At 37.3% G+C, this 8,440-nt stretch overlaps 1 protein-coding gene across 1 annotated transcript; it reads left to right on the top strand.

The window, feature by feature from the left end:
• The first annotated feature begins 937 nt into the window (after nucleotides 1-937).
• On the top strand, nucleotides 938-7,789 carry dnajc3a (DnaJ (Hsp40) homolog, subfamily C, member 3a). Its single transcript, XM_084121963.1, has 12 exons — nucleotides 938-1,146; nucleotides 1,793-1,903; nucleotides 2,052-2,176; nucleotides 2,280-2,354; nucleotides 4,293-4,445; nucleotides 4,905-5,086; nucleotides 5,320-5,439; nucleotides 6,024-6,129; nucleotides 6,230-6,350; nucleotides 6,822-6,954; nucleotides 7,061-7,209; nucleotides 7,298-7,789. Exons 1-12 carry the CDS (start codon nucleotides 1,065-1,067, stop codon nucleotides 7,456-7,458), a joined length of 1,518 nt encoding a protein of 505 aa, XP_083978089.1. The 5' UTR covers nucleotides 938-1,064; the 3' UTR covers nucleotides 7,459-7,789.
• Nucleotides 7,790-8,440: the final 651 nt, after the last annotated feature.

The following is an 8,440-nucleotide window of genomic DNA, read 5'->3' as shown; positions in this document are numbered from 1 at the left end:
CTCTATAAAAAACAAAACGAAAGCCAGAGACTTCAAAGTGCCCACTGACTGCTTGCAAACAAGCAGTCAGCCTTTAGATAGCATTAATCTAGTTATTTTATTCATTCATAAAGTGACAATCTTACCTGGAATTAGACTCTGGATCCTCTTACAAGACTCAATATGTGATTATGAGCTGGTAATGGTTATCATCCTCTTTTTAGCCTATCATGTCACTTAAAAGGGAAAATGGTTTATATTGTCCAGATAGGAAAATCGCTCTGCCATTACTAAGCATGAGGAGACAGATTAAACACTGTCAATACATTTATTTCTAATGGCAAAAATGTCTTCTTTATTGCATAATATGTTTCAATCTTTGCACAAAAAATGTTTTGTGTGACAAAGAGAAATCCCCACATAATATTTACCCAATGTTACTGTATTATTTTGATAATGTCTTAAATTGTCTCTCTTTTTTAGACAAAATATTTGACCTGGTAACTTATGTGTCATGTTTATGTTTCTACTTGCCAGGTCAGAAACTGAGCGAGACACTATGTGATTTGTAAAATTCCTTTCATAGTGACCTCAAGCATGCAAACACAGGTACAACTGGTTGAGCGGTAATGTAGCCTATGACTGAAAAATGATATAAAATCACAAGCTTAGATATATCAAAACTATGCCCTTTTCTACCACAGTTTATTCCAATGATCGTGCTGAGAAGACTTGCCTAGTTGTATCCAGTTACCGCAAATAATTTAGAATCCTCTAAAAAAATACAGTGCTACATAAAAAGTTTACATTTATTATTGTAATCACACAACTTGATTCCTCTCACACACCAATCTGCGTACTCACTGTCGCGCGCGCATGCGCAAACAGAATCAAAGTAATGATGCCGTGGCTAGTCTCCGTTGAACAGTACTTGATGGGCGGGGTTTATGGAAATATCAGCCAATCAGAGGGACCCACGATCAGTGGGCATGATGTCTGCTGGCCTGACAGCTATGCGAATGTCCAGCGTGTCTTTAGGAACTTTATACATTAAATCAGTGATTTGACGGAGAAAAGAAGAAAACATGGTTGCCATAAGCCCAGTGGCGCACAAATTGCTAAGCTACGTTCCTTTTTTACTAGTTTTGATCGATCTTCGATACGAAGGTAAGTGATCAATGCTAGTGCTGGTTAATGATAATGAATGGTTTTTAACCAGGTTTGTAGTGAACTATACGTTCGTCTTCATGACAGTTGTTTAGAGAAAGTGACTTTGTTCGTTGTTCTTAAAAATAAACTCAAAACAAAGTCAGTGAGAGATGAAAAATCCCAGCTGTTTAGATGTTATTCATAGAGTACATATGGAGAACTGTCACATTAGTCCAGAAACGCAGCTAAGCATCCAGTTACCTGTCAAGCTTTTTTTTTTAATCTTAATGATGGTTAATTGTGGGTTATTCATTCTATAGTATATATATTTTTTACTGTTTTTTTCTATTTTACTGCTTTAAAGTCTTTATTTAACTGTTGCTGAAACACTGTGGTTCCACTGCAATAATAAGTTGACACTGTTGCACTTAACTAAAATGTTTACTAATCTAGTCAACTTGACTCTATTGTAATTTACTCAAGTGGAATCTCCTCCATTCTAGTGGACATACTATGCCATACCAACTTTAATGTGCACTACACTACTTTAGTGTACTCTACTGTCTACTACTAAATACATGATGCATGTATTGCATGTATACCTTGTTATACTGTATGGTTCATTCTAGACTTCCAACATATTTTCTTTTCACATGTATTGCAGGAGTTAATGGTGGGAAGGATGGTGGTGTTGAGAATCATCTGGAGATGGGGAAGAAGCTTCTGGCCGCAGGACAGCTGGCTGATGCTCTATCTCACTTCCACGCTGCTGTTGGTGAGTACTGGATCTTTTTACATGACAACCTAAATGAAATCTTGTGTGTAATGATGCAATGTCACATTGTTTTCCACAAAATGCCACTTTGATGTAAGCATTGTGTCTAGATTTATTCATATATTTATTTATTTTGATTAATTATCAGACGGTGATCCCAAAAATTACATGGCATACTATAGGAGAGCAACTGTTTACCTAGCAATGGGAAAGTCAAAATCTGCACTACCAGACCTCAGCAAAGTCATTGAATTTAAACCAGATTTCACATCGGTGGGTTTTCAGAATCATTTCACACTGTAAAAATATATACAGTATTTTAAAATTATTTACCCAGTTACCCAGAAATTAACTAGTGTTTCTTCTTAATCCACAGGCTAGGCTTCAGAGAGGAAATCTACTGCTGAAACACGGCAAACTTGATGAAGCAGAAAATGATTTCAAAAGAGTGGTGAGTTAGCCTGGAAATCCAGACCTAAATCTAAAAGATTAATGGTCTGGCGTCGACTAATGAAAATCACCCAGCTCGAGGGGCAGCACCAAGCGTGCATTTGAAAATATCGCTGCACGCAATTGGATAACACTACGACCAATCACAACAATAAACCCCAGCTATCAGCGAAGCTAACCTTATTAGACATTCTCTGATTATACTCTTACCGTATCCGGTCGGCAAAACAGCAAAAACATCCTTCTTGCAAAGGAACGATTCGAGCGGCATCTTCTGTTCCTGTTTTAGATAAAAAGCCAAGTCTAACTTGTTCATTGTAGCGGCCAAAGCCGTTTCAAACAACTGTTATTCATCCATAGCCATCTTGCAATGTTTACTAATGACTTTGACGTCACAGCGCTGTCGTCATCTGTTTAGCTCGCCTCTGGCCCGCCTATATCAGATAAGCCGATGTGATTGGTGCAGCTCAGATCGAGGGGCATATTTAATGAGCATCATTATTCGACACCAGAGTAACTTCCTGAGCAAAATCAACTTGTGCTCTCGCGAGAACTTTGGGTTACCAGGGTAGTGGTGAGTGACATTTGGTTAGCATTAGAGATGCACCAATCAGACACAAGCTGATCCTTATTGGCCGTCTTTAACTTGTGATGAAGGGTAGGCTGGCGCTTTAGGGCAGGGTTCACCAATCTCGGTCCTGGAGGGCCGCTGTCCTGCAGAGTTTTGCTCCAACCCCAATTAAACACACCTGAACCAGCTAATCAAGGTCTCACTAGGCATACTAGAAACTTTCAAACAGGTGTGTTGGAGCTGGTTGGAGCTAAACTCTGCAGGGACAGCGGCCCTCCAGGACCGAGATTGGTGAACCCTGCTTTAGGGTGTATATTTAAAGCTACACTGTGTAGGATTTTCTCCCATCTAGCGGTGAAATTGTTTATGACTACCAACTGAATATTACTTTCTAGCCCCTCCCATTCCGAGGGCTTTTTAACTCATTCGGTGGCTGTATTATTTCAAATCTGCCGGCAGTCGCGAGTAATCTCCCCCTCGCATTCGTCACGGTGCCACTGAGTGTCAAAACGCGAAAGGCGAAGCTTGAATTTCCAGGTATGTCCCTCTTTGGCTAATGTATTTTCAAGATGGAGGCGCAACATGGCTGCCGCCATTCGAGCGACTCACTCGTATGTATTCTAAATGGCAGATTCTACGCTTACGAGAATACTTGATTAGTTGGTAGAAGTATTTACACATTAATGAGCACATATGATTTTGAAAGAACAAAGTGTTTTTTGCTAAGAATCAACTTAAAAAATTACACAGTGTAGCTTTAAAATAGCTTCATGCAAGGATTCACACACGTTGTGGAAGTCACACCTATTTTATTAATAATGCCATATGTGTTGACATTTCACCAAAATGTGAATTGTTTTCTGTAATTTTACAGCGTGGTGTATTTTGCTGCAGACAGCATATGGTTTAATATTTGTAAAACTGTGGTAAAAGTGGGTCTTTGAAAATAAGTATGGCAGATAAGGTCAGTTTTTAACATAATGCTAAAATACTGGTTATTGGTTTTGGCATAACATTTTCTGATCAGTGCATGTTTAGTTAGCAAGCATGGCCACATAAGTTCTGAGATCAATCTTTGTTCATCTTTGCAAAATATTTGGAAAATTACTGTGCATTCTATATCACATATTAATATATTAATTGTATCACCTATGAGGAAACATAATATTTAATTTAAGTTTCCTGATGTGCCCTCATCCTTCTCCGGAGTATTCTTAGTTGGGTTAGTCAGTGGGGTATATAACCAGCCTAATACTCCAAAGACTTCATTTAACCTGCACAGTGCACACCTGAACTGTTGTGCAGTTCGGATACTTACTACCTGTTCATGCTCTTAAGGATGACATATTTTTTCTTTCTTTCATCCAGCTCAAATCAAACCCAAGCAGTAGGGAAGAGCAGGAGGCGCAGAGCCAGCTGAAGAAATCTGATGAAATTCAGAGACTGGTGGCCCAGGCAAAGAGCGATTTCAACCGCAAAGACTACGGCTCTGCCACATCACACCTCGACATCATCATTGATGTGAGTTAACCTGGATCAAGCTGTTATCCGTAACTAAAACTGAAACCATAAAAAAAAACTAAGTAAAACAGAACAAAATTACTAAAACTAAGTAAGTAAGTAACAAAAACACAGAACAAAATTACTAAAACTTTAACTAAAATTAAAGTAAAATATACAGTAAACATAAAATCTCATTCAGTATATTAAAAACATTATAATAGTATATCAATGATACTAAAATAGCAGTGACCTGTATAATGTCCCTCCCTTTATAAACATGATAGTTTGTGATCCATCCTGGTTTTGTCCTGGTGCAGAAAATGATTGTTTGTGCTCAATAAGAGCACTATTTGTTCAGAAAATTTGCTTTGCATGAACTGAAAACAGAACAAATATCATATCAAATGTCAACAGCAAAGGATTCATATTTAAAATACAAAGCTAACAATGGATTACATTTGCTTGTCCTCCTCTCAGACGTGTGTTTGGGATGCGGACTCCAGAGAGATGCGGGCCGAGTGTTTCATTCAGTTGGATGAAATGGGCAAAGCCATCAGTGACCTCAAGGCCGCTTCAAAACTCAAAAGTGACAACACTCAGGCTTTCTACAAGCTCAGCACCATCTATTATAAGCTGGGAGACCATGAGATGTCCCTCAAGTAAGTCAACATGTGGTTATTAATGCATTAAGTCTGGGAGTTTGGAGTGCACAATATAGGTCTACACTGTAAACTACCTACATTGTTTTAATAATAGTATGTGAAATGAACTGCAAAGATGAATGTACATACTGTAGCTGCCACACTATGTCTAAAGTGAGTGACATCCTGGTTATTTTGAATGTCTAATAAATGTTTGGATCCAGATTTAAGGGTTTATTTTTTGTCTGCAGTGAGGTGAGGGAGTGTCTGAAACTGGACCCGGATCATAAGGAGTGCTTCAGTCACTACAAGAAAGTTAAGAAGCTCAACAAACAGATACAGGGTGCTGAAGAACTGATCCAGGAGCAGAAGTATGTCTCAAAATATTTATAAAACTAACATCAATAATAAGACTAATTACTTGCACACACGTCTATAATATTTATGTTTTGAAAGATGTCTCTTTTGCTCACCAAGGCTAAATTTATTTGAATAAAAAGACAGTAAAACAGTAATATTGGGAAATATTATTACAATTTCAAATAACTTTTTTTATTGTAATATATTTTAAAGTGTTATTTAGTCCTGTGATGGCAAAACAGAATTTTCACCATCATGACTCCTGTCTTCCGTGTCACATGATCCTTCAGAAATCATTCTAATACGCAGATTTGGCTCTCAGGAAACATTTCTTATTATCAATAAGAAGATTAATATTAGTGTTCTGATTAATATTTGTGGACAACTTTATATATTGTTTTGCAGAATTCTTTGAAAAGAACAGCATTTATTTGAAAGAGAATAGTCTTTACTGTCAGTTTTTGATAGATTTAATGTGTCCTGGCTAAATAAAAGTTTTTTCTTCTTTGATTTAAAGAATAAAGTTACTTTATTTGAACTTGTGAATGCACATTCATCGATTGACAACTAAATGGTTGTTTTTCTAAATCCACAGGTACAGTGATGCAGTTGATAAATATGAGTCCGTTATGAAGACTGAACCAAATGTTCCTCAGTTCATACATAATGCCAAAGAGCGCATGTGCCACTGTTTGTCAAAGGTGAGACTGAGCTCCACGACCACAAGGTGTCGCCGTCTACCAAAGCATACACTGCATAAGTGATAGAATAAGGTGAACATGTTTTGGTTTTATTCCACAGGACCAACAAACTGCTAGAGCCATCTCAGTGTGCAGTGAAGTTCTGAATGCAGACCCTCATAATGTGAATGCTCTGAAAGACAGAGCAGAGGCCCTCCTCCAGGATGACCAATATGAAGAAGGTAGCATGTTTACTTAAAAAAACAACACTTCTTTAAGAAAGTTGAATAATTGTAATTATATATTATTAATAACTTAGTCATATTAGTTAATACATAGGGCATGCAGTTGAATTATTAATAGATAAATAATGGAATATAATACATTTGCTAATTAAATTAAAATAAGTCATACTCATTCATATTATCAGCAATTACCTGTATTTTCTGTGATTATAATTTCACTAAGATCTGAAGAATTGCCCTTACATATGGCAATAAAAATTGAAATGTTGTCTGACAGAGATATAATGGCACTGTAAAGGCTTTTGAAAAGCTAATTTATTTTTACGGTTGCTGTATGCTCATGCTCAGCAGTATTGTATTTTTTTCTTCTTTTTTTTCTTTACTGTTTAAAGAATCAATAAATTGGCTTCTTTCTCAAGATTGCTCTTAAAATGATCAGGTGTGGTGACGGATTTGTTCTTTTGGCAGCCATTAAAGACTTTGAGAGTGCTAAAGAACATAGTGAGAATGACCGGCAGATTAAGGAGGGTCTGGAGAGAGCACACCGGCTCCTCAAACAGTCCAAGAAGAGGGATTACTACAAGATCCTGGGTGTGAAGAGGTTAGATAAACAGATGATGGAGAGTTTTACTATGTGTTTTCAATGCAGAGGCCTAACACTCATTTCGAAATGAGTAAACATTCTTATTAAACTGCTGTGGTTGCAGAACTGCCCAAAAGAAAGAGATCCTGAAAGCATACAGAAAGTTGGCGCAGCAGTGGCATCCAGACAACTTTCAGGATGAAGAAGAAAAGAAAAAGGCAGAGAAGAAGTTTATAGACATCGCTCAAGCCAAAGAAGTTCTCACCAATCCTGGTATGTTTTAGTGCCACATGTGGTGTACTTTACACTGTTGTTGCTCGGTTCTATGGTAATTACGTCTTGTTCTTCCGTTTCTCTGCAGAGATGAGGAGTAAGTTTGACCAGGGTGAGGATCCCATGGATCCAGAGAGTCAGCAGGGTGGGGGACATCACCATCACCACTTCCACGGTGGCTGGGACAACTTCCAGGGATTCAATCCTTTCGGTTCTGGGCCATTTAATTTCAAATTCGGTTTCAACTAAGGCTCGGCTAAAAGGACCTAGGGCCTGAATATGTGCTGGAATCAGCCAATAGGATCTGGCACCTTCTGAACCTTCCCACAGGCACGGTTCTGACATGACAAGCGCCTTGAAACAGGCTGTCAAGTGATCCCGCTTGCTAGCTGTTGTTCTTTGAAGCACTTCCTCTACTTTCAGGGATCTTACAATCCAGAACGCAAGGTTATTCTCCAAGCAATGTCTATACGTGTTGAACGTTTCATTCTTGAGTATAATATGTACATAGAAAATGATACTATTTTTCTATGAATCGAATAATGCTGTAAATAATTAAATAAAGAGAGACGAATGCTTATTTAAATGAATAGGTTCTTTTTGCCTGGTTTTAGACACAACGTAAAAAAGACAAGTTGACATAAAAATATCACTTTATTCCTGAGAAAATCCACATCCTTGAACATCAAGGCATAGAAACAAACATGTACAGAGAAAATGATGTGATATAACAATATAAATAGGGAAATGTAAAAGATCTGCCTCATTACCTGGGATACAGAGATTGTTTTGTGGATTGGATCTGTAGAGTTGACAAACTTTTGTCAGCAGTGAATACAGTAATTTGAATTCACATCTCCCATTATAGTTTACAATTGTGTATGGTTTATTTAGGAAATAAATACCTAAGAACTCTACTTAGTAGTATTCAGTATTTCAAAATATCAAGGTAATTAAAAAAAATGATTGAGACCTTTGTTATAAAGCAACAATTTGAAATATCAGGTACCCTTTATTTGCAAACACTGATTGATAAACTATGGTGATGGAATATTTACTGAAAATGTTTACAAAAAAGGCATTTACAGTCTTCTCTGAAGGAATGTACACAATATTGGCATGTTTTTCCTCTTATAAATACTACAGATATACACCAGTGCCATTATAAGTTCGTAGACTGGCCAAAAATATCAGATAACACTGAAATTCCTTTACTACTTTTTGTCAACAA

Source organism: Abramis brama (assembly GCF_963993115.1).
Source record: "Abramis brama genome assembly, chromosome: 8".
NCBI classification, from domain to species: Eukaryota; Metazoa; Chordata; class Actinopteri; order Cypriniformes; family Leuciscidae; genus Abramis; species Abramis brama.
This window is presented reverse-complemented; position numbering and strand designations above follow the sequence as displayed.